We start from the raw sequence: 25,813 nt of genomic DNA, 5'->3' as shown, positions 1-25,813 counted from the left end.
CAGTGCATCCACTAGCTCTGTAGTTACCTCCTTCAGAATCCTAGCTCCGAGAAATTTGTCTGCTTTTAGTCCCTATAGTTTCTCCAATACCTTTTCTCTGCTGATATCAATTACTGAAGTTCCTCACTAACAATCAATTTATTAATCAACTAGGGAAGCACAGTGAAGGGAGGAGGGAAGAACAGCAAAAGGAGGGGGAAGAATAGCAAAGGGTTGAGGGAAGCACAGAGAAAGGAGGAGGGAAGCACAGGGAAGGGAGGGAGGAAGCACAGGGAAGGGAGGGAGGAAGCACAGGGAAGGGAGGGGGGAAGCACAGGGAAGGGAGGGGGGAAGCACAGGGAAGGGAGGGGGGAAACACAGGGAAGGGAGGGGGGAAACACAGGGAAGGGAGGGGGGAAACACAAGGAAGGGAGGGGGGAAACACAGGGAAGGGAGGGGGGAAACACAGGGAAGGGAGGGGGGAAATACAGGGAAGGGAGGGGGGGAAATACAGGGAAGGGAGGGGGGGAAACACAGGGAAGGGAGGGGGGGGAAACACAGGGAAGGGAGGGGGGAAACACAGGGAAGGGAGGGGGGAAACACAGGGAAGGGAGGGGGGAAACACAGGGAAGGGAAGGGGAAACACAGGGAAGGGAGGGGGGAAACACAGGGAAGGGAGGGGGGAAACACAGGGAAGGGAGGGGGGAAACACAGGGAGGGGAGGGAGGAAGCACAGGGAAGGGAGGGAGGAAGCACAGAGAAGGGAGCAAGGGAAGCAAAGGAAGGGGGAAGCCAGGGTTTAGTATTTGATCCTTTGCTCTCTTTGATATATAATTAATAAGCTGGAACCCACTGTACTTGCAAATGATACAAAGCTCAGAAATGTAATAAAAAATGAGGATAGTTAAATGTAACACATAAAAGTCATAGAGTATTATATATAGTAGAGGAAGAGATCATTCAGCCCATCGAGTCTATACAGGCTCCCTGTGGATCAATCCAGTCAGGGCCATTCCCTCGTTCTACTCCTTAAACCTGCAAGGTTATTTACTTCAGGTTCTGACCCAATTTTCTTCTGAAATCATTGTTTGTCTCCATTTCCACCACCCTCATTTGTAACAAGTTCCAGGTATTACCACTCAATGTATAATAAAGTTCTTCCCCTGCGGTCCTTGTCCAAAACCTTAAATCTGTGTCTTCCTAGTGGGAATAGATTTTCCTTGTCTGCCTTATCCAACCCTGACTTAATTTTGTACACCTCTATCAAATCTCCTTTCAATTTCCTCTGTTCCAATGAGAAAAAGCCCAGCTTCTCCAACCTAAACTTGTAGCTAAAATTCCCCATCCCTGAAACCATTCTGGTAAATTTGCTCTCAAGGAACCTCACATCCTTCCTAAAATGTGGTGACCAGAACTGGAAGCAAGACTTGAGCTGTGACTTAACGAGAGCTTTGTCTCAATAATATATCTCAGGCTCAATAGCACCATCTACGGCACCAGTACTAATTCCCACACACTGCGCACCCAATGCCCCATCAAGCAAATTGCTAATTTAAGGACCTAAGTGAACCTCGTTGTCAAGTAGAAATTGGGGTAAGAATGGCCAGACTCATTTCACAGAGGCCCCTGCAGTCGAGCAGGGAAATGTTCAGCCTGGACTGGATTTGAACTCAAGTCCCAGAGGTGAAAGGGAAACAAGCGACCTGTTGCAGCCTCTAATCGCCGAATCAAGGCAGAGCCTTTTCTAAATCTTGCCCACTACTCACTTCCGCTTTTTGATAAGGTGCCAATATACCTGCAGCCCAGAGTCACGAATTCTGTTGACAGCACAGATATAAACTTTCATGTACAATACTGAGCGACACAACCCCTGAATGATCCCCAAGGTGAGCTGTCCCTCAACTCACAGCAGGTGAGAAATAGGAAACGGCGTTCAGGATGAGAGGGCACAGACAGGAGTCGTTCCATCACCTTTACCTGGAGACTGCTGGGCCCTGCTTTTTCTTTAACCAGCCTCATTAATTCTCCTTGTCTGATTTGTCACTCTGCTTGTCTGACATGCCATCCAAAATTAATAGAAAGTTCTTCAAACTAAATATTGGGTAAATCAAAGCCATTGTCTTTGATCCCTGCCACAAACTCTGCTCCTCAGCCACCAAATCTATGCCTCTCCCTGGCAACTGTCGGAAATGAAGCACACCATCTGTAACCTTGGCATCCCACTGGACACCAAGATAAACTCCTGACCAATATCTTCCTCATTACCAAGATTGCCAACTTCCATTTTTGTAATATTATCCATTTGGACCACAGCCACAGCTGATCTACTGTTGAAACCCTCATCCATGCCTTTTCACATTGAGGCTGGACAATTTCCTGGCATCTTCCACCCTCCACAAACTTGAGCTCATCCAAAACTCTGCTGCCTGTGTCCTAACCTGCACCCAGTCCTGTTGACCTATCACCCCTGTGCTCGCTGACCACTGGCTACCAGTTAAGCAAAGCGTCGATAGTAAAATTCTCACCCTTGCTTTGAAATCCTTCCATGACCCCTTCCCTCTATTTTGATAAACTCATCCGGCTCTATAACCTTCCAAGATCTCTGCACTTCTCCATTTCTGACCTCATCTCCGGTTTTCCTCACTCCACCATTGGCAGTCATTCCTTCAGCTGACTGGGCCCTGAGGTCTGTAATTCACTCCATTGTGGTAATCTGATGTGCAATATACCTTTAAGAAGAATGATATAATGGAAGTCCACATGATCTTAGTATCCAATAGCAGAGTAGCACGGGCTACTTTTGTAGTCAGTAGTCAGTAGCTGCAGTAGTGTAGAGATAGAGTTTGAAGTGTAAGCACACGTTTAGTTGCTGCTGAGTACTTTTGTAAATAAACAGAGTTTCTACCTATGAAGTGTCTGCTACTTAACTCAACCATTAGTATCAAATCGGCCATCCCTTATAACAAGCGTGCGAACAGGATCCGACGATCTGGAGACAAGGATCCAACATCCATCAACCCCGCTACCTCTTTCCACCTTTTTCAAATTTATTTCTTCACAGAATGTGGGCGTCGCTGGCTAGGCCAGCATTTATTGTCCAACTCATATTGCCCTTGAAAAGGTGGTGGTGAGTCATCCATGTGGCAGAAGGAATTCGTTGCAGTTTTGTACAACTGAGTGGCTTGCTAGGCCACTTCAAGGGACATTTAAGAGTAAATGACATTGCTGTGGGCTGGAGTCACTTGTAGGCCAGAGCATAGGTTTTTAATGACATTCAATAATGGCTTCATGGTCACCAATACTAGCTTTTAATTCCAGATTTATTAATTGAGTTTAAATTCCATCACTGGTGGGATTTGAACATCTGTCCCCTGAGCAATAACATGGGCCTCTGGATTACTAGGGCAGTGACAGTACCACTACGCGTCGCTTCACATTGCTTTGCTTCCCTTCCCTCCTCTCCCCTCCCCTCCTGTCCTCCCTTCTTCTCCCCACCACCCTCCACCCATCCCACCCTCCCTCCCCACCAATAAGACACTCCATAAACCTCCCTCTTTGACCAGGCCTTTGGTTGCCTGTCTTAATACCTCTTCCTCTGACTGTCAAATTTGGTTTGATAATACTGCGAAAAACTTGGAGGTGTTTTACAATGCTATATGAATGAAAGTTGTTGTTTCTGTTGCTGTAGCCAGCCCCACCTCTCCCTCACTGTGTAGCGGAGGAAGCGTGTGCCGTACCTGTGCTTGTGTACACGAACAGACAGATCACCACAGCCGCTGTCACCACCCAGCCCCAACGCTGCACTGCCGGCCTCTCCATGCTGCTGAACACCGGAACACTGCTGACGGTGACACTGTCAAAAACAGGAAAGAAACTGGTGTAAGGATGGACAGGCAAGAGTCAAAATTATTTATATATAAGGTGAAAGAACACTTATCAAAGAGTGTATCAGACACACAGCCCTTCCTGCCAAACCCTGGGCTCTGACAGATGCTGCTCCCGGAGTTGCAATAGCGATATTCTGTCACGGGGTGGTGAAATTGCTCTTTATATCAACAACATGGCCTCTTCAGTCTTAATATTGAGTTCAACAACTTCAGATCCTGAACTCTCTCTTCCATCCTCACCCCTTTTTGAGCCCCTTTTTTCAATGTTTATTTTTACATTTTTATTTAAATATTTTTTTCCCACCTATTTCTATTATTATTTTTAAAATTTATTTCCATTCATTGTTTTATCCCCACCTTTTAGCCAATTTCGATCTTTTTTCCAACACTGTCCCCTCCCCATCCCACTCCCACTAGGGCTATCTGTCACTTGTTCATTCTGCTTTCTACTCTTAATGTCACCATTAGCACCTCCTTTAGCCAGTATTACCAATATCAACACCTCTTCGACCTTTTGTTTATGACATCTTTTGCAATCTCTCCCTTGCCTCCCCCTATCACAGGCCTTCTATCCAGCTTCACCTGTCCCACGCCCTTAAACAGTATATATTTCACCACATTTCTACTTCTCTTTAATTCTGAAGAAGAGTCATACGGACTCGAAATGTTAACTCTTTTAGTTAACATTTAGTTGGAAGAACTTTCTATTAATTTTGGACGGCATGTCAGACAAGCAGAGTGGCAAATCAGACAGGGAGAATTAATAAGGCTGGTTAAAGAAAAAGCAGGGCCCAGCAGTCACGGGGTAAATGTCTTTCTCTCTGCAGATGCTGTCAGACCTGTTGAGTTTTTCCAGCAATTTTTGTTTTTGTTTCAGATTTCCAGCATCTGCAGTATTTTGCTTTTATTTTGACTTCTTCAGTCTATTTGACCTGGCCCGCCCAGGACAACCTTATGTGTCCATTCCACCCACTGGCATTTATTAAGTGGATCCAGTGTCCTGTCTTCAATCACCTATCCCTGGATCCTCCTTATTGGAATCTAACTTCCACCTGTAAACCCTGAACCAGCTGTGGCCCTTCTCCTGCTGCCCTGTCACACCAGCTGTCATTAAAAACACAGTGTACCATCCATCAGTCAGAGCAGGAATTGTACAGCAATTTGCCAAACACCTTCCCAAGGACAAGAGGAAACATTTGCAAAGTTTAAGTGGATGGAAGTGTTGAAGGATAATGTAAGCAGCGGGACATTTTCTCTTGCTCCTCATTTACTGGACCCTTATCCCAGCTGTCCGTGCTGGGATACATTCCACTGAAACAGTTCCTCAGGGTCTTGTCGAAATGGTCATTCCCCAAATTGGTGTGGGTTTATGTTAGATACACGGTTGCAGTGTGGCAGGAACAGAGCTCCTGGCTGGGATTGTGAGGAAATATGCCAGCTCTTTCCTAGAGAATTACCAAACTGATCGCACCTTCTCCTTCTATCAATTCAAAAGTCTCTCACTTTAGCTATCAATCCCAAACTAATCCCACTGCTCCGCACTCTCATCAGAGCCCTTTATCAATCCCAAACTAATCCCAGTGCTCCTCACTCTTCTCAGAGCCCTGCATCAATCCGAAACTAATCCCACTGCTCCGCACTCTCATCAGAGCCCTTTATCAATCCCAAACTAATCCCACTGCTCCGCACTCTCTTCAGAGCCCTTTATCAATCTCAAACTAATCCCAACTGCTCCACACTGTCCTCAGAGCCCTGCATCAATCCGAAACTAATCCCACTGCTCTGCACTCTCTTCAGAATCCTGTATCAATCCCAAACTAATCCCACTGCTCCGCACTCTCCTCAGAACCCTGTATCAATCCCAAACTAATACCACTGCTCCGCACTCTCTTCAGAGCCCTTTATCAACCCCAAACTAATCCCACTGCTCCGCACTCTCTTCAGAGCCCTTTATCAATCTCAAACTAATCCCACTGCTCCGCACTCTCTTCAGAGCCCTTTATCAATCTCAAACTAATCCCACTGCTCCGCACTCTCGTCAGAGCCCTGTATTAATCCCAAACTAATCCCACTGCTCCACAGTCTCCTCAGAATCCTGTATCAATCCCAAACTAATCCCACCGCTCCGCTCTCTATCATGGCCCTGTATTGAATAAAAACAAATCCCACTGTCCTACGTTCTCACCATGGCCCTGATATACTGGGGGGGGTAGGCATCTTCAGTTCTTTGAAGTAAGATCCAGGTTGGTCCTTTCAGGAAATTAATTGGGGCCAGGTATGAAAATAAAGAAATATCTGAAGGACCACACTGCTAGGAATGTACTATAGAACCCTAATAGTGGAGAGGTGTTAGAAGAATAAAAATGTAGACGGATTTCTGAGTGCAGAAACAATAGGGCAGTAATTGCTGGGGACTTTAGCTACCGTAATATCAATTGGGATACAAACAGTGTGAAGGGCACAGAGGGCGCAAAATTCTTGAACTGCATTCAAGAGAACTTTTTTAGTTAGCATGTAACAAGCCCAATGAGAGGGGATGCAATTCTATATTTATTCTTAAGAAATGAAGCCGGGCAAGTGAATGAAGAAGCAGTGCGGGACCATTTTGGAGATAGCGGCCATAATACAGTTTAGTGTAATACAGTATAACCATAGTACAGTATAGTAATAACCATAATACATTATAGTGCTGGAAAATGGGATTAGAATAGTTAGGTACTTGTTTGACTGGCATAGACTCAATGGGCCAAAGGGCCTTTTCACTGTGCTGTAGACCTCTATGACTCTATGACAGTTAAACTTAGCATCATTATGGAAAAGGACAAAGGTAGAACAGGAGTAAAAGTTCTGAATTGGGGGAAGACAAATTTTACAAAGCTGAGGTGAGCTGACGAGAATGGACTGGATACAGCTATTAGAAGGAAAAACAGTGTCAAATCAGTGGGAGACATTCAATGGCGAGATTCTCTGGGCACAGTGTAGGCATATCCCCACAAAGGAAAAGGGTGGTTCTGCCAAATCTAGAGCCCCCTGGTTATCCAGAAGCATACAGGCCAAGGTAAAGCAGATAAAGAATGCTTATGACAGTCACTAAAGACTTAATTCTGTAGAAAGCCTAGAGGAATATACAAAGTATAGGGGTGAAGTAAAAATGGAAATTCGCAGGTAAAATCAAAGAAATTCCTAAGTTTTTTACCAGTACCTTAAGAGCAAGACAATAACTAAGGAAAAGATAGGGACTACCAGAGGTGTACATGGTAACTTGTGGGTTGATGCTGAAGATATGGGCAGGGTTCTGAATGAGTACTTTGTCTCTGACTTCACTGAGAGAGATGATACAGACATTCTAGTTAAAGAGGAGTGTGAAATATTAGATACAATAAGTATAATGGGACAGTAAGTACTGGAGGGACTGCAATCCTTGAAGGTGGATAAATCACCAGGACCAGATGGATTGTAGCCCAGGCTGTTGAAGGAAGCCAGGGAAGAAATAGTGGGTGCTCTGAGGATCATTTTCCAATCCTCACTAGGTACAGGCAAAGTCCCAGAGGATTGGAGGTCTGTGAACGTTGTACCATTATTTAAAAAGGGTGCGAGTGATAGGCCAGAAAATTATAGGCCAGACAGCCTATAACCACTTCGGTGGTGGGCAAATTACTGGAAACAATACCGAGAGATAGGATAAACTGTCATTTAGAAAGGCACCCATTGATCAGGGACAGTCAGCATGGTTTTGTTAGGAGAAGATCGTGTCTTAGTAACTTAATAGAATTTTTTGAGGAAGTAACAAGGATTGATGAGGGTAGTGCAGTAGTTGGTGTCTACATTGATTTCAGTAAGGCACTTGACAAGGTCCCACATGGCAAACTGGTCAGGAAAGTGAGATTTCATAGGATACATGGAAAGGTTGGCAGGTTGGATCCAAAATTGGCAGTGACAGGAAACAAAGGATAATGGTTGATGGGTGTTTTTGCAAATGGAAAGCAATTTCCAGTGGCGTTCCAAAGGGCTCTGTGTTGGGGCCCTCATTATTTGGTGTATATATTAATGGTGTAGATTTAAATGTGGGGGGCATGATTGGAAAATTTGCAAATGACACAAAGATTGGCCATGTAGTTGATAGTGAAGAGGATAGCTGTCAACTCTAGAATTATATCAATGGTTTGGTTGAGTGGGTGGAGAAATGGTAAACAGAATTCAATCCCAAAAAGTGTAAGGTAATGCATTTGGGGATGACAAACAAAGCAAGGGAATGCTCAATAAATAGGAAGTTGAGAGGGGTTGAGGAAGTAAGACACCTTGGAGTACATGTCCACAGGTCTTTGAAGTTGGCAGGGCAGGTGGATAAGGGTGTCAAGAAAATGTATGGAATGCTTTCCTTTATTGGGTGAGGTATTGAATATAAAAGCAGGGATGTAATGATGGAACTGTACTGCTGGTTAGGCCACAGCTGGAATTTTGTGTACAGCTTGTGGTGACATTACAGGAAGGACATAATTTCTCTGGACAGAGTGCAAAGGAGATTTACAAGAATGTTGCCCGGGCTTGAAAATTGCAGCTAAGAGGAGAGATTGGATAGGCTAGGGTTGTTTTCCTTAAAACAGAGGAGGCTAAGGAGTGATCTAATTGAGGTGTACAAAATTATGAGGGGCCTAGAAAGGGTAAACAGGAAAGACTTGTTTTCCCTAGCTGAGGGGTCAATTACCAGGTCCACAGATTTAAGGTGATTGGTAGAAGGATTAGAGGGGACATGAGGAAAGACCTTTTCAACCAGAGTTGTTTAGTCTTTAGAGCCTGTTTCACCGATATACGTTGCAATTTCCGTTTTTATGTAGTTGCGCTTCGTCACTGCTGCCAGCTCATTGTTTAACATTGACCTGATGTCTGCTGATCTCGTGGCCCGATCGGCACCATTGTGAAGAAAGTGAGGTGTCTGTCTACACTCCAGGAAACTTCGATGTAAGAGAAAGCGGCAGCAAAGTTCTGAAGAATGAATACCCAAACCAACAAGTTTTTTTTTTGCAATCTAAAAGTTGAAGCCTAAGCTGCTAGTTTCTGTTCAGAAAAGGTCCATTTCCTGACCCTGGAAGATGATTTCAGTTTTGGAGCCCCAGGATTATCTGCTGTGGGAAAGGCACAGAAGCCATTTTAAATTTTGACAGAGAGGCATTTGCTTCTGTACATAGTTAAAAATGCTTTCCTTGTCTCAGAAGGGTGAAAAGTACAGGGTGCACATTACTTACCCTTTCAGGAGGCCGACTCTGCAAATGTCTTGGAGCTGCCAAAACTGGTCTTTCTCCAAGACTGCAGCGAGTGAAGCAGTAGGACAGCAGTGTTGTTAAAAGAGGCGGTGACATAGTGGTACTGAACTAGTTGAGAGACTAGAGACCCAGGGTAATACTCTGAGAACCCAGGTTCAAATCCCACCACAGCAGATGATGGAATTTGAATGCAATAAAAATCTGGAATTAAAAGTCTGATGATGACCATGAAACCATTGCCAAATGACGCAAAAAACCCATCTGGTTCACTAATGTGCTTTAGGAAGGAAATCCTTACCTGGTCTGGCCTACATGTGACTCTAGACCCACAGCAATGCCCTGTGAACAAGGGCAATTAGAGATGGGCAATAAATTCTGGACCAGCTAGCCACATCCCATGAACAAATTTTTAAAAAATCCTCCAAATCCAGTGGCAAGAAAGGCAGCGCAACAGCAAGATACTCACCCAAGCCAACAAGCCCAAAATTGAGGTACTAAATCATTCAAAACCACCCTCGCTGAAACACTTTGGTGATGCCCTGAAAAGGTCAAACATCTTCACCAACTCATGGTGACTGGCCAAAATGGGAGGTTTGAATATAGAGACTTTGTCAGGAACACACAGAAGCCAAGTCAAGGCAGTGGAAAGAGTGCAGAAACCTCCAAGCAATTCACTTAACTGACCTTCCAAGCAACACCTGCCCACATGTGGCAAGAGTCTGGGCTTTGGGCTTAACATCTCAGAACCCATCAAGCCAGAGTGGAAGGAAGTCATCCCCAAACCTGAGGGATTGCCTAAGAGAAATTGGTGAGTATTATCTAATTTGAATTTATACGATATTTATTTTATATTTAGTGATTTATTGTATTTTGCAAGTTTTGTCAGCTAGGAATGCAAAGTCCTACTCATGTATGGTACAGTATTTCAACTTGTACATTGAACATTTCCTGCCAGGAAAAACCAAAGGAACCAAACTCCTGCTTCAACATTGATGCCTGTGGGAACCCATGATTCACTTGAAGTTGTTTCACTTATACGTCATGATTATAAGGAACAGAACTACAAACTTTCAATGAGGACTTACTGTACCTCAATTGGCTGCTCAATCCAATAATCTCTGCAGACTGGGAGAAATTACTTAAACGTAAAGGAGAGTCTCTGACTGAAAATTCATCACTTTTCCTTGTACACTATAGAGTGAACAGAATCTGCCCTCAGTTTAACTTTCTCGTTAGGGCTGGGATGGACAGATTTTTGGTCTCTCAGGGAATCATGGGATATTGGGAGCAGGCTTGTATGGTATTTTCCTGATCCTATTTCTGATGTTCTGTTGTCCTTTTTGTAGGTTGCAGTTAAAGACAATGTTTTAAAGAGCATGTAACATCCTGATCTCTACTTCCATCCTTACGTAATATTTAAACCATCAGCAGCAGGATATAGTCACAATAAAAGATTATGCAGAATGCAAGAAACACATGGAAGTAAAGTTAATTGTTATTATTAATTTAAGTAATCATTTTATTGAACCACTGAGTACAGGTTTGTAAGACCCTAGATTATAGTTTTTAAACAGATTTAACAACCTGCAGCAAACCTAAGCTTTCTACCACAGCCTTGTAACATCTGGCTGGAACAGCTCTTTGACATTCTACTACTGCCTGTGACTGCGTTGCCTCTTGACAAATATGGGGTCAAACATTTTAAAAAGTGCAATGGCGAACACGACACTTAAGCCAACTGTAACCCTCACCCACAACTTGCTAAATAAAATCAATGCACGACACAAGACTCCTGTCTTACCATAATAAATCTGTTGCAGTTCCAGACTACGACCCTCATTGCGCATGATCACAAGATTCCCAGGCCAAACTGAATGACAAACGTTTCTTTCTGACCAATTGCTGACTTATATCAATTTAACAACAAATGCGAAGCTAAGCAACCAGCCTCAAGAGTATAATGGATTCTAGGCATGTGACCTTTGCCTCTACTTAACACAGTATTTACTGCTTAGAGCATCTGAACTTTCCACTGATAAAGCACACTGTAACGAAGTAAGGTGAAGGAAGACAGTACTCACTGCTGACAGCATCTAAGTTTGTAACATGCAAAATGCGAGCACAACAACACAATTAATGCAGGGCAAATGCAAACATTTGGATAATCAATTCACTCTGAGGGCTGTGGGAAAGAAAATATGACAAGGATAGAAAGGAGTGCTGGAAATTTCCCAGAGTGCAGGGGCTTGGTGTAGAAAAGTAGCATGGGAAATCTTAACCCTTCCTGTTGTACAAGCCCAAACCTTCAAGGAAGAGTAGGAAGCAGATATTTCAGACAGCCACACTTAATTTAAAAAGCAGACTTTAGACAGTGTGAAAAATTTAATTTTTCTCGGATGCAGCGAGAAATCTGAGCTGCAGTTACTGATAGGAGTTGGTACTTCAGTGGCCGACTTTATGTATTCTGATAACTTAAACTCCCCAAAAGATGGAAGGGTTTTCTCCCCCATCCTCAGACTGGACGTTTTTATAATTAACATCCATCACATAGTAACAAACTATAGTATCTCACTGCTACATTCTGTACAAATATTCCTGTCCCTGGCTGTGGTTGGAAGCTGAGTTTCTCCTTCCTCGGGTCTTCCCCCTTTCTTGGGGGGTTTATTTGGAGACTTTGTGGATGGCATGTGCGAGGTATCCCACATTGGCAGAAGTGACTCCAGCGACAGAGATTCGACCATCCTTGGTCATGTAGACGGAGAATTCCTTTGTCAGACGCTCTACCTGCAGTAAATATGAAATATTTTAACCCATGCCATTCAGTACCAGAAAATAAAGATGGAAATGTAAGCATATTTCTAAATGAACACAGTCGAGGGGACAAAGAGTTAAATATGAGATACAATATCAGGATTTGGGTTTCCTCATGGTGACGGTCAAACTCCCCTCATGCTTTCTTGTAACTAAATAGAGAGTAAACATCATATCCTAAGCCTTTTAATCTCTGTAAACACCTTTAATACCTTAGTTAAATCAGCTCTCAACCTTCTAAAATCAAGAATTGAGTTTGGGACAAATTCTGCAAACACTGGGCAAATGCTCCTAGGATCTGGGAAAAGTAGTAAGGGAATGGACCTGGGATCAGGGGACTGGGGATATAACCTAGGGATTTATGAGCATTGAAAAGAATTCTGGGAGTGTGGGGTTTGAGGGCAGTCATGAGTAGAGGGCTCTGTCATCCAGCAAGATTGAGGTTTGAGTTGCACAGCTCTGAGGAAGTAGGGAGGGTTGGGAGAGAGAGAGGAGAACTCAAGGGAATGAACCTAACTGCCCTTAGCCCCTGCTGTGTTCCTACCCATCAACCTCTGTTCCTGGACAATCTGCAATTCCCTTTGGATACTCACACCCACACCTTGCTTCCCTATCATCAGGAGTTCCTACAGGGCACCAAGAAAGAAACTCAAGTCTTGGGGGATCAAATTCGTATTTTCTAACTGTTAAGGACGATCAAAGGCACCGTTTGCATAGTACTCATAATCAGGATCTGTACTCAGGATGCACAGATGTGGTTGTAACCTCTGTCCAGATGCAGTGGCACAAGTATCCAGTTAAAGCACGAATTTTGAAGTAATAACATCAAAAGTCACAAGAGGCAATTCAGGAGGTTATTGAATTCAGTGAAGTTATTGTAAAACATAATTTTAGAATTTTTAAGTTCTATTTAAAGCCTTATTTTGAGCATTAGAAATCACACTGAGAAAAAAACGTACATCCTGAGCAGGGGCGGGATGCAATGAGTATCTGCACCCTGCAGAGATTTTTGGAATGTATTATGTGCGTCAACTTGACTTGATGTGCACTTTATCAAAAGATTTTCAAACAATACAGACTGGATCTTCAAAGCTTTAAGGAAAATAGAAACATTTCTATAAATTTAATAACAATTGCTATACAATTGTTGTTATATTGTACTATACAAACTGTGCATTTGATCATCTTTGTTGACAGTTAGACAATACAAGTTTTTTTGAGCGATTTGATTGGTTCAACAACCTGACAGTGTAATATTAACAGGTTTTGTCACTATAAATGAATTTCTGTTATAAAATTTTACATAAGTATTTACAACATTAAATATTGGCACAAAATGTGACTCAAAATTGTGACACAGGAAATAAGATCTGCAGACAGGAAAGGCGAGAAACATGCAGGATTTTTAGGGGGTACAGTATTGTGGTCTACACCTGACTCTAGACCACTGGAGGGGCTGAGTACCCTTCACTTGGATGTAAAGTAATAACTCAGAACAATACATGTTGCATGCGCCCCAACAACAAAAATAAACACATTAGAGATTACACTGATTGCACAACTATAAAGCTGATCTCCTCATCTCCTGCTGTTTTTCTGGGGCTCCAAAGTTAGGGCAGTAGATGGGGAGAACTCCTTGGTCATCATGCATAATTAAATAATAGTGCAAACATGCATTATGTTATACTGAACTGGTACTCTCGCTGGGCTTTGTCCCAGCCTCAAGCCCATATCTCTACTTCCAATCTCAGTCCCAGGAACGTGAGCCCTCAGCTTTGTTAACACTTCTACTTGCCCCTGTGACAGGACACAGTTGCCATTCCAGCTTAATTCAACATGAAATGTCAGCCCCTTTGACACTCCCCCCGACCTGTGCGGTTGGCAGAATGGCCCTATGTCTTGTCCCCTGTTTGAACACCGTCTCCCACAGTGCACGCCCTGGACGACTTGTGATCAATGTGATAGATAATCCATTGATGTTGTTAAAAGATGACTCCTCTGATTGAATTACCTGTTCTGGTTTGAGTCCTGTGAAACAAAACATCCCAATCTGGTCGGTGATGTGCTGCCAGTTATGGATTGAACCTTCTTTCTTCAGGTTTGACACCAGCTGCTCTCTCATACTGATGATACGGTTTGCCATTCCCTTTACCTCCTCTAGCCTGGTCAGGAGCAAGACAAAGAAAGGATAATTCGCTACAACAGGCTTCCTTCTGCTATAGAAGAAATTATTTTTTTACAAATGTGCTCATCAAGGTGAGGGATGCCAGTGCTGGATGATGAAACACTTTCCATTTCAGGGAACCTGTGTAAGAATCAAATATTCCCAAGTAAGGTAAAATATGATTTTAATGTCAGGATCCTGCAACTCTGTCTCAATACATTGTCTTACCTCCAAACTTCAATCAGTGCCAAATTAAGGAACAGTTGTGTACCGTGGGCCTCTGACCACTGCCAACTGAGCTCGGCTGCCCAGCCTCAGTTTATGACCAGCAGGCAATGATTTGACCAGTTTTTGAGACTGTTTCAGACTGAAGGAAACCATCCAACTTATTGCATCAACCCACCCACAAGGTAGAACCATCTACATTTACTCCACTCTTAAGCACTGCTGCCATTAGCTATATTAGTACAATTTCAAAATGTTAGCTTGCATACTTAAAAGAAGCAGTAGCAAGCAAGAGAGTAATATCAATTAATTCCCAGCGTGTTTATGAGGGTTGGTGCTGCCTCACAGAAATGATTTATTGTGGTAATAGGGGGAACAGAATTTGTACAGTTGAATACAAGGTAGCCCAATACAAGGTAGTGAAAAAAATCCTTGAAACAAGAGAAGTGCTTTTTCTTGGCAGTTTGTGCCAAAGCAAACCACATTTGAAAGGTATGCAAACATACAGCAAACTTCGTACTCTTACAAAATCAGCATCAACTGTGGAGAAATATAGGCACAAGGTGACCAGACGTGTCTCAGCTTATCGTGCGGACTTCTGAAAATGTCTCAGTGGATTTACTGCATTTATGGTCCTTAAATAAGTGAAGCTAGGGTCAGCTAACATGCTCCAGACCTTGTAATGGTGTTGACAGCACACTGGGAGAGAATTATACAGTACAGGAGTCCATTCACCCATTGTGTCCATGCTGGCTCTTTGTCCTATTAGTTCCTCTCCCCTGCTCTTCCCCTGTAGCCCTGCAATTTTTTCCCTTTCAAGTATTTATCCAATTCCCTTTTGTAAGTTACTACTGAACCAACTTCCACCACCCTTTCAGGCAGTGTATCCCATCCTGATAACTCACCATGTTAAAAAAATTTCTCAATCCCCCTCTGGTCCATTTGCCAATTACCTTAAATCCTCTAGTTACTGCAATCCTGCCCTGGAAACAATTTCTCCTTCATTTTGAACACCTCTATTAAATCCTCCCACAACTTCCTCTGCTCGAAGGAGAAACCATGGTCTCTCAGCACTGATATCCTTGTTTTCCTTTCAGTGTGCTGCTGGTCCCAGCTGAGCCCATGGCTCTGTATTGTCTCCGATGCCAGGATTCTGGAGCTACAAAGAATCACAATATCCAGAAAAAATATTTGTACGCTAGGAATGAGACTGTCTTATTCCTTTTAGTTCTAAAGGAGCCAAGTTGAAGGGCGCCCATATCTGTAGAAAGTGGGGGAAGAGGTTGCAGCAAGTTTAAATAACAACGCTGGTCACCAACCCTTGGACAGAAAACAGAGTCATAAGTTGTGTTCAACATTTTGTCTATGTAGAGGTCATAAAAGGAACATGGGAGACCAGTTGGGAAGAGCCCTGAAAGGTAGAAAAGGGCCTAGCCTGCAAAGTGTTCTTTGTCCTCACAACCAGGCATTGACTTTTTCTCCCAATCCCTAGATGTACAATAACACAGCCTGTGTTGGATGGTTTAACAATGAAAGCCCCCCCCCTCCCCTCGTAATGCGAGCTGTTATACAGCACACTAACTGGAGCAGTGTGGGTCTATTATTTTCTCCAAGATAAGGAGAAGCTGAAATAAACTGAAAGAGAGTAAAATATATTATAACTATTACTGAGTACACAGACTTACTGACAGTAAAATATAGCAGCATAATGATTTGTATCTGTCCTTGACCTGCTAAAGAGTCGAACAATCTGTATTTCACAAGACTAGAAAAGCATATGATGACAAGTGTGAAGATCCTGATATCCAGCTCACATTACGAAGTGGGGGGGAGGTGGACTTTCATTAATGAACCATCCAGCACAGGCTGTGTTATCGTACATCTAGGGATTGGGAGAAAAAGTCAATGCCTGGTTGTGAGGACGGAGAACACTTTGTGGGGAGACCAATGACCCTAAAACAAGGGAAATGTACAATGCCAACCTAAAGTTTGTAACAAGCAAGTCAGACACTGCTAATGTTAAATAATCAAAATAAAATAATGGGGTGGGTTTTTCCAGCTCTGCTGCAGCAGATGCGGCGAGCCAGCCAAAGGTCCATTGACTTCAGCGGCACCAGTAAATCCCACTGGCAGGCGGGACCAGGAGACCCCACCCATTGTTTCAACAGTCTGTGAACAAAATAAAATTAATGACAATGTTGCTGCACTAAAGTGGATCACCTGCACTTTTCACGGTTTAGCTTCAGTGAGCAGTGGAGGAAATGCAAAGTGTTGAACGAGAATCAACAATTGATGCCCAATCAGATTTACAAATAGTTTGTGAAGATTTACAGGTTCAAGCTGCAGTGCCCTGAGCTGAGTACTGCAGCCATGCTCCTGCTCTGTCTGATCATTCACTGAATCCAGCACAAAGCACAATGGAACACGAACCCAGGGGCACATGGTGCTTCTGTCAGCCTACTGATAGACTGTGACAATGGCTCAAAGTTTTTAAGTTGATGTACTTCTGACCAGACAACAAATAATATTTAACAAACAGAATTGGCTGCAGGAGGGCACTGCACTCCATGCCAGCTCTCCTTGTCTCCGTGCTTAGTGGACTCTGAACATTTTTTACACCATGGATCAACCTCGCCTAACTGTTCCTCTATATGTTGCACCATCTATCTTCATTACAGCAACAGGTTGTGCCTGGTAACAGATTGTCCCCATGCCTGGGATGGTAAGGGGCACACAGATACCAAGAAAGGCTACAAGGCAAAAGCACATATGTACAATGTTAAAAGGGACTAATGACTCAGTTTATAAGCAGAAAATCAGGTTTAAGCCAATACTTTTTTTAATAAAATAATGCAACACATAAAAATGTCAATAGATTTACAAGGAGAGATACCTGTGATAAATAGGTCAAAATACTTCTAATATCATCAACATGCAATTCCCCAAATAGCAGAAATAGTTACTCTCCATTTAAGATTGTGAAAACTTTGATCAAGTCACCCGTTCATCTTCTAAATCGTAGGGAACACAACCTTGGTTGGATAATTTCTCCTTGTAATTTATTCCCAGTCTGTGTATTCTCTCCTGGCAATTTAAAGTTTGGAACCCAAAAGAAGGCACTATAACAGTGCAGCACTCCCTCAATACTACAGTGGAGCATCAACCTAGATTATGTGCTCAAATCTCTTGAGCGGGGGCTTGAACTCATCACCTTCGGATACAATGCCCAGAGTTCTACCCACTGAGCCATCGCTGATGCATTACTCAAGGCCATTCTGGCACTTCTGACATGTCTCCCTTCTTCCAGAAGACAGAGGGTAGCAGTGGAAGGGTGCATTTCTGAATGGAGAGCTGTAACTAGTGGAGTTCTGCGGGGATCAGTGTTGGGACCTTTGCTGTTTGTAATATACATAAATGATTTGGAGGAAAACGTAACTGGGCTAATTAGTAAGTTTGCAGACGACATTAAGGTTGGAGGAGTTGCAGATAGTGAAGAGGATTGTCAAAGGATACAATGGGATATAGATCGGTTGGAGATTTGGGCGGAGAAATGGCAGATGGAGTTTAATCCGGACAAATGCGAGGTAACGCATTTTGGAAGGTCTAATACAGGCAAGAATTATAAACAGTAAATGGCAGAACCCTTAAGTGCATTGACAAGCAGAGGGATCTGGGTGTACAGGTCCACAGGTCACTGAAAGTGGCAACGCAGGTGGATAAGATAGTCAGGACGGCAAATGGCATGCTTGCCTTCACTGGCAGGGGTATTGAGTATAAAAGCTGGGAAGTCATGCTGCAGCTGTATAGAACCTTGGTTAGACCACAATTGGAATATTGCGTGCAATTCTGGTCACCACATTACCAGAAGGATATGGAGGTGTTGGAGAGGGTGCAGAGGAGGTTTACCAGGATGCTGCCTGGTCTGGAGGTTATTAGCTATGAGGAGAGGTTGGAGAAACTCAGATTGTTCTCATTAAAGCGACGGAGATTGAAGGGCGACTTGATAGAAGTTTACAAAATTATGAGTGGCATGGACAGAGTAGATAGTCAGAAGCTTTTTCCCAGGATGGAAGAGTCAATTACTAGGCGACATAGATTTAAAGTGAGAGGAGAAAACTATAGAGGAGATGTGAGGGGCAAGTTTTTTACATAGAGGGTAGTGAGTGTCTGGAATTCGCTGCCAGAGGAGGTGGTGGAAGCAGGTACAATAGTGGTGTTTAAGAGGCAGCTTGACAAATACATGAATTGAATGAGATTAGAGGGATACGGACCCCGGAAGTGCAAAATGTTTTAGCTGACGGCCAATATGATCGGCGCAGGCTTGAAGGGCCGAAGGGCTTGTTCCTGTGCTGTACTTTTCTTTGTTCTCTTTTGTTGTTCCTTAATCAAGGTTTCCTACCCACTGTGGTTGACAGGGACCTCAATCATGCCTCACCCATCTCCTGCGCCTCTGTCCTCACACCTTCCTCTCCTTCCCAGAATCATGACAGGATCCTCCTTGTCCTCACTTGTCACCCCACCAGACACTGCATCAAAGGGTCATCCTCCACCATTTCCACCAACTTCAGCATGATGCCACCACCAAACACATCTTCCTCTCACCTCCCCCCGCCCCATCAGCATTCTGTAGGGACCATTCCTTCTGTGACACCCTGGTCCATTCCTCCATCATCCCCTTTACCTCCTCCCCGTCTTAAAGCTCAAACACTCCTTTCAAATGAAGCAGTAGTTCACTTGCGCCTCCTTCATTTTGGTCCACTGCATTTGCTGCTCCCAATGTGGTCTCCTCTACATTGGGGAGACCAAAAGCAAACAGGGTGACTGCTCCGTGGAACACCTTTGGTCTGTTCGCAAGCATGACCCAGACCTTCCTGTCAATTGCCATTTCAACACAAAATTCTGCTCTCATGCCCACATTTCTGTCCTTGGCCTGCTGCAATGTTCCAGTGAAGCCCTAAGCAAACTGGAGGAATAGCACCTCATCTTCCAATTAGGCACTTTACAGCCTTCTGGACTTAACATTGAGTTCAACAACTTCAGACCATGAGCTCTATCTTTTTTTCAAAACTTTTACACTCCCTTAAACATTAACTCTGTTTCTCTCTCCACGGATGCTGTCAGACCAGCTGAGTTTTTCCAACATTTTCTGTTTTTGTATCATCACTCAGGGCCTTTGGGTTTGACCATCTGAGCCTTTGCTGGACCTCAGTATTTTTTAAACAAAAAGTCAGGTAAGGATTTCTTATAAGAAAGCCGCCGCTGCAGGCAAACCTAGAACATGTTCTCAGTCTTTGTATCACACTCACCATTCTTTTCGGAGCTCTGCCGTGTTCATGATGGTGGCGGCAATACGAGCTCCATTTAGCGGCGGGTTAGAATACATGGGGCGGATCAGGATCTTCAGCTGCGATTCCACCCGCTTTGCCTCATCGGGGTCACTGCAGATTACTGTGAATCCGCCAACACGCTCGCCTGAAAGGTTGAGGGACCCATTAATCCTTTGCAGCTGAACATTAACTTTCAAAAGGCAACTGTGCAGCTAAACCCCACAAAATCTATTTAGCAGTTTAGCATTAAGCTCGAGAGTGTTCGAACACTCTTGAGCTTAATGCTACTTTTCTACTTTAACCCACTGTTTTTAAATGGACCTTTTCCTAAATGGCACTGGCAGAACTCCAAGTTGCTATTCTTCATGCAACAGCTTGTTCAAGGACTGCTACAGGATATTCAACAACAGGAGAGGAGTTACAGCTGAGCCTGTCCTTAGCTAATGCTCATACAGTGCACTTTCCAGGTGGGAGCAGCAGACAGTGATCAGAAACAGGTATGACTGGCTGATGGCTTAAATTTCCCCTCCCAGCCCAGAGAAGCTGAGGCCAAGGATAGCTTCACCATCACAATCAGCCCCCCTGGGGGTACAGCTTTATTGACACAAAGTTGTACATTGCCAGCCACTTTAATACTTTCTCTTTAAAAACAAGAGATCTTTCTCCCATCTCAAACATCTCCACAATTCAACATTACTTCACTAGTCACAAATTATTTGAAGCCAATCCCACATGTAATGGAAAATGTCAAGCTTCTAGGACTTCTCCAGTGGCCTGTGAAAGCTATCCACACAATTTTCAGCATGATCCTCTGATCAATTTTAAACCCCTCTAACCCAGGAGCACTGGAACCAACTGTGAGGCCTGACTGTTAGCTAATTGAGATCAGCTAAAATTGTACAGACCAACAACCAACCTCAGGCCTTCTGGTCTCTTTTAGCACAGTAATGCAATGGGAAAAACACTGAGTAGTTCAAAAGGAACATTCCTGATCTTAGCCATGTCACTGCTCTGAGGAATAAAGGAAATACCAGGCACAACCACAAAGGAAAGGAACGAGTTAGGAGAGTCATCTATTCTCACACATCTTCCAGTGTTTGGATAGTGGAATGGTACTGACAAAGGGCCTGGGGGTGCGGAGTTGCCAAATGACCCCTCCAACAGACAAGTTGGGCAATGTGGAGAGACGAGAAAAAGTTACTTCAAAAAAGACAGGTGCCAAATAATACTCTCACTGATTTGGCGTTTGTACACATTTGGAGCTGTTCAATCCCAAAATAAACTGCAAAAGCCAACTGGAAGGCATCCAAGGATATTTACTCACCATAGAGGCCCATGTTCTTAGCATAGGACTGTGACAGAACCAAGTTAATGCCTTGTTCAAGGAAGAAGCGCACAGCCCAGGCATCTCTGTCAGCATCTCCACTTGCAAAACCTTGATAAGCCATGTCAAAGAATGGGAAGAGATTTCTTTTCTAGACAAAAAATTAAAAATCTCAGCTACATCATTTTATTTAAACAGGTATTATTTATTTAAATGCCATGTCATGTACCCTGTCTCCTATAATATATTAGATACAACGTGCCGCACAGAAATACAATGTACTGTATTTTATCTCCTACAAGAAAGAACTTGCTAAGGGGTTTGTACATTCACCATCTCAATTGAGATGGATGTGGAGAAGAAGTTTTTTGCAACAAGAACCAACACTGAGAAACACTGCAGAGCCATCTCTCACCTTGACCATAGCGGCCAGCTCCTTCCACTGCTCGGATCTCGGGTCTACTCCTGTGGGGTTGTGGGCGCAGGCGTGAAACAGGATGATGGCCTGCTCTGGAATTTTCTGCAGGGGATACAAATAGATAAGTCTAAATATAAAACAAAAACAGAATTACCTGGAAAAACTCAGCAGGTCTGGCAGCATCGGCGGAGAAGAAAAGAGTTGACGTTTCGAGTCCTCATGACCCTTCGACAGAACTTGAGTTCGAGTCCAAGAAAGAGTTGAAATATAAGCTGGTTTAAGGTGTGTGTGTGGGGGGCGGAGAGATAGAGAGAGAGAGAGGTGGGGGGGGGTGTGGTTGTAGGGACAAACAAGCAGTGATAGAAGCAGATCATCAAAAGATGTCAACGACAATAGTACAATAGAACACATAGGTGTTAAAGTTAAAGTTGGTGATATTATCTAAACGAATGTGCTAATTAAGAATGGATGGTAGGGCACTCAAGGTATAGCTCTAGTGGGGGTTTTTTTTTATATAATGGAAATAGGTGGGAAAAGGAAAATCTTTATAATTTATTGGAAAAAAAAGGAAGGGGGAAACAGAAAGGGGGTGGGGATGGGGGAGGGAGCTCACGACCTAAAGTTGTTGAATTCAATATTCAGTCCGGAAGGCTGTAAAGTGCCTAGTCGGAAGATGAGGTGTTGTTCCTCCAGTTTGCGTTGGGCTTCACTGGAACAATGCAGCAAGCCAATGACAGACATGTGGGCAAGAGAGCAGGGTGGGGTGTTAAAATGGCAAGCGACAGGGAGGTTTGGGTCATTCTTGCGGACAGACCGCAAGTGTTCTGCAAAGCGGTCGCCCAGTTTACGTTTGGTCTCTCCAATGTAGAGGAGACCACATTGGGAGCAACGAATGCAGTAGACTAAGTTGGGGGAAATGCAAGTGAAATGCTGCTTCACTTGAAAGGAGTGTTTGGGTCCTTGGACAGTGAGGAGAGAGGAAGTGAAGGGGCAGGTGTTGCATCTTTTGCGTGGGCATGGGGTGGTGCCATAGGAGGGGGTTGAGTAGTAGGGGGTGATGGAGGAGTGGACCAGGGTGTCCCGGAGGGAGCGATCCCTACGGAATGCCGATAAGGGGGGTGAAGGGAAGATGTGTTTGGTGATGGCATCATGCTGGAGTTGGCGGAAATGGCGGAGGATGATCCTTTGAATGCAGAGGCTGGTGGGGTGATAAGTGAGGACAAGGGAGACCCTATCATGTTTCTGGGAGGGAGGAGAAGGCGTGAGGGTGGATGCGCAGGAGATGGGCCGGACACGGTTGAGGGCCCTGTCAACGACCGTGGGTGGAAAACCTCGGTTAAGGAAGAAGGAGGACATGTCAGAGGAACTGTTTTTGAATGTAGCGTCATCGGAACAGATGCGATGGAGGCAAAGGAACTGAGAGAATGGGATGGAGTCCTTACAGGAAGCGGGGTGTGAGGAGCTGTAGTCGAGATAGCTGTGGGAGTCGGTGGGTTTGTAATGGATATTGGTGGACAGTCTATCACCAGAGATTGAGACAGAGAGGTCAAGGAAGGGAAGGGAAGTGTCAGAGATGGACCACGTGAAAATGATGGAGGGGTGGAGATTGGAAGCAAAATTAATAAATTTTTCCAAGTCCCGACGAGAGCATGAAGCGGCACCGAAGTAATCATCGATGTACCGGAGAAAGAGTTGTGGAAGGGGGCCGGAGTAGGACTGCAACAAGGAATGTTCCACATACCCCATAAAGAGACAGGCATAGCTGGGGCCCATGCGGGTACCCATAGCCACACCTTTTATTTGGAGGAAGTGAGAGGAGTTGAAGGAGAAATTGTTCAGCGTGAGAACAAGTTCAGCCAGACGGAGGAGAGTAGTGGTGGATGGGGATTGTTCGGGCCTCTGTTCGAGGAAGAAGCTAAGGGCCCTCAGACCATCCTGGTGGGGGATGGAGGTGTAGAGGGATTGGACGCCCATGGTGAAGAGGAAGCGGTTGGGGCCAGGGAACTGGAAATTGTTGATGTGACGTAAGGTGTAAGAGGAATCACGGATGTAGGTGGGAAGGGACTGGACAAGGGGAGAGAGAAGGGAGTCAAGATAACGAGAAATGAGTTCTGTGGGGCAGGAGCAAGCTGAGACGATCGGTCTACCGGGGCAGTTCTGTTTGTGGATTTTGGGTAGGAGATAGAAGCGGGCCGTCCGAGGTTGGGCGACTATCAGGTTGGAAGCTGTGGGAGGGAGATCCCCAGAGGAGATGAGGTCAGTGACAGTTCTGGAAACAATGGCTTGATGTTCAGTGGTGGGGTCATGGTCCAGGGAGAGGTAGGAGGAAGTGTCTGCGAGTTGACGCTCAGCCTCCGCAAGGTAGAGGTCAGTGCGCCAGACAACAACAGCACCACCCTTGTCAGCGGGTTTGATGACAATGTCAGGGTTGGACCTGAGAGAATGAAGTGCAGTAAGTTCAGAGAGAGACAGGTTAGAATGGGTGAGAGGAGCAGAGAAATTGAGACGACTAATGTCGCGCTGACAGTTCTCAATGAAAAGATCGAGAGAAGGTAAGAATCCAGAGGGAGGGGTCCAGGTGGAGGGAGAATATTGGAGATGGGTAAAAGGATCTGTTGAACTGGGAGAGGACTCCTGCCCAAAGAAGTGAGCCCGGAGACGAAGACGGCGGAAGAAGAGTTCAGTATCATGCCGAGCCCGAAATTCATTGAGGTGAGGGCGTAAGGGTATGAAACTAAGTCCTTTGCTGAGCACTGAACGTTCAGCATCGGAGAGGGGAAGGTCAGGGGGTACAGTGAATACACGGCTGGGGTTGGGATTGGAAGAAAGGGTGGGGACGGAGGGACAGGCAGGGGTGGAGGGTCCTAGATGGGTGTTGGTGTCGATGAGTTGTTGGAGCTTGCGTTCCTTAGCACTTGAGAGAAAGAGAAAAAGTTTCTTGTTGAGGCGTCTAAATAAGTCTAAATATACTTCCTTTAAAGTTTTAGAGGACAAACAAGTATTTGAAACCCACAGTTATACAAGTTAGTGATATTTGTCTCATGATCCCCAGCATAATCTCTGTGCAGTGTGGAATCCACAACTCACCATTCAATAATTAACTCCGAATATTCAGCATCTTGCAACATATCTGTGCTTCACGATTGAAGCTGCTACATTGTTAGTTTTACACCATTACTAGAGAGTATTTCTTTGGTCCTCTGTAGGGAACTAAAGGACAGAATTTAAAATGTGCTAATTTTTGCTCAGGCCAGAACTAGGAATATATCTATTTTTGATATACACCATCTATTTTGATGTACGCCACAGCAATTCCATTAATGAAACAGAATGGGAGTTTGCAGCCCTGAATTCCTCGATTCAAAGCATTTGTCTCATTTGGTGTTTGTGTGCGGGGCTTATATTCACAACTGGCTGCCTTGTTTACACACAAAGGAGAGTCTACTCTTCAGAAATAGTTAATTGGATATAAACTGCTTTGGACTGTTCCTATGATGCACATCTCATGACTAGATTTTAACATTGATTATTCTTCCTCTTTGTCATGCGTCAGTGACCAGTTATGGACCAACTGTATGCCATACAAAATAATTTAGCACCTACCGTCTCCCCCAAGTTTATTTTCCGCCTCACCCCGTTCAACAAATGATGGACAGATAACTATAATGGCCAATCTTTTTGTGCAGTAAACAGGAAGTATGAAAAGCATATATCACTACAATTAGAGGCTGCCTGTGTGCTCAAGGAAGCTTTGGAGTTGTACAGTCAGCATGAAGCATTGGTGGGAGCGCAATTTGAGGTCATGAAGAGAGTCTTGTTAATCGCTCATAAACATTTAACAGCCTGAGTGACTTTCTTTTCCTCCTGACCACACTGGTAGACAGTACAATGAGATTAGTGATGAAACTTCCCAATTTCCCCACACAAATTGACAAAAACCCCTGAACTGTAACCTAGGTAATCCCAGTTACAAGCAATCGGAAGTCAATGAGTATACAAAATTCCTTCAGCCAGTTACAGGCAGATGTCACCAACAATGAAATCCATTTTTGGAATCAGCAACATCAGACTGCATTGTCAATGTTTTTTGCAATTAGCAGTAAGAACGACCATCCATCAGCTTAGCTACACTGAAGTATATATATTGTGTACACACGTGCACATCACATAAAAAAACACAAAAATATATTATTCAGAGTCTTACCAGCCTTGTATCCAAGAACTATCTAAAAAGCACACTCACCGAAATGTCCTCTAGTGCTCCTGCAAAGTCAAAACCACAAGTCTTCGGATCATAATAGCGGTAACCTTTGACTTCCAAACCAGCATCCCTGAAAATAGGTGTGTGGTTGCCCCAGGATGGTTTGGGCAGATAGACCTCTCGGCTGTTCTTGTAGAACCGTTGCTGCAAGGCAGG

At 44.2% G+C, this 25,813-nt stretch overlaps 1 protein-coding gene and 1 long non-coding RNA gene across 2 annotated transcripts in view; both read right to left on the bottom strand.

The window, feature by feature from the left end:
• The window catches only part of LOC121280536, a 31,527-nt gene extending 27,371 nt beyond the window's left edge, over positions 1 to 4,156 (bottom strand). The window contains exon 1 of the long non-coding RNA XR_005943633.1: positions 3,717 to 4,156. This is a non-coding gene — a long non-coding RNA (uncharacterized LOC121280536). The remainder of the gene's footprint in view (positions 1 to 3,716) is intronic.
• A 6,472-nt stretch (positions 4,157 to 10,628) lies between these two features.
• The window catches only part of got2a (glutamic-oxaloacetic transaminase 2a, mitochondrial), a 40,368-nt gene continuing 25,183 nt past the window's right edge, over positions 10,629 to 25,813 (bottom strand). Inside the window, exons 5-10 of the mRNA XM_041192080.1 lie at positions 25,640 to 25,801; positions 21,394 to 21,498; positions 20,979 to 21,129; positions 19,634 to 19,799; positions 13,950 to 14,100; positions 10,629 to 11,911 (exon numbers count right to left, since the gene is read on the bottom strand). Coding sequence (XP_041048014.1) covers positions 11,789 to 11,911; positions 13,950 to 14,100; positions 19,634 to 19,799; positions 20,979 to 21,129; positions 21,394 to 21,498; positions 25,640 to 25,801 — 858 coding nt within the window. The 3' untranslated portion in view covers positions 10,629 to 11,788. The remainder of the gene's footprint in view (positions 11,912 to 13,949; positions 14,101 to 19,633; positions 19,800 to 20,978; positions 21,130 to 21,393; positions 21,499 to 25,639; positions 25,802 to 25,813) is intronic.

This window comes from Carcharodon carcharias, chromosome 7 (assembly GCF_017639515.1).
Source record: "Carcharodon carcharias isolate sCarCar2 chromosome 7, sCarCar2.pri, whole genome shotgun sequence".
In the NCBI taxonomy this organism is placed as follows: Eukaryota; Metazoa; Chordata; class Chondrichthyes; order Lamniformes; family Lamnidae; genus Carcharodon; species Carcharodon carcharias.
This window is presented reverse-complemented; position numbering and strand designations above follow the sequence as displayed.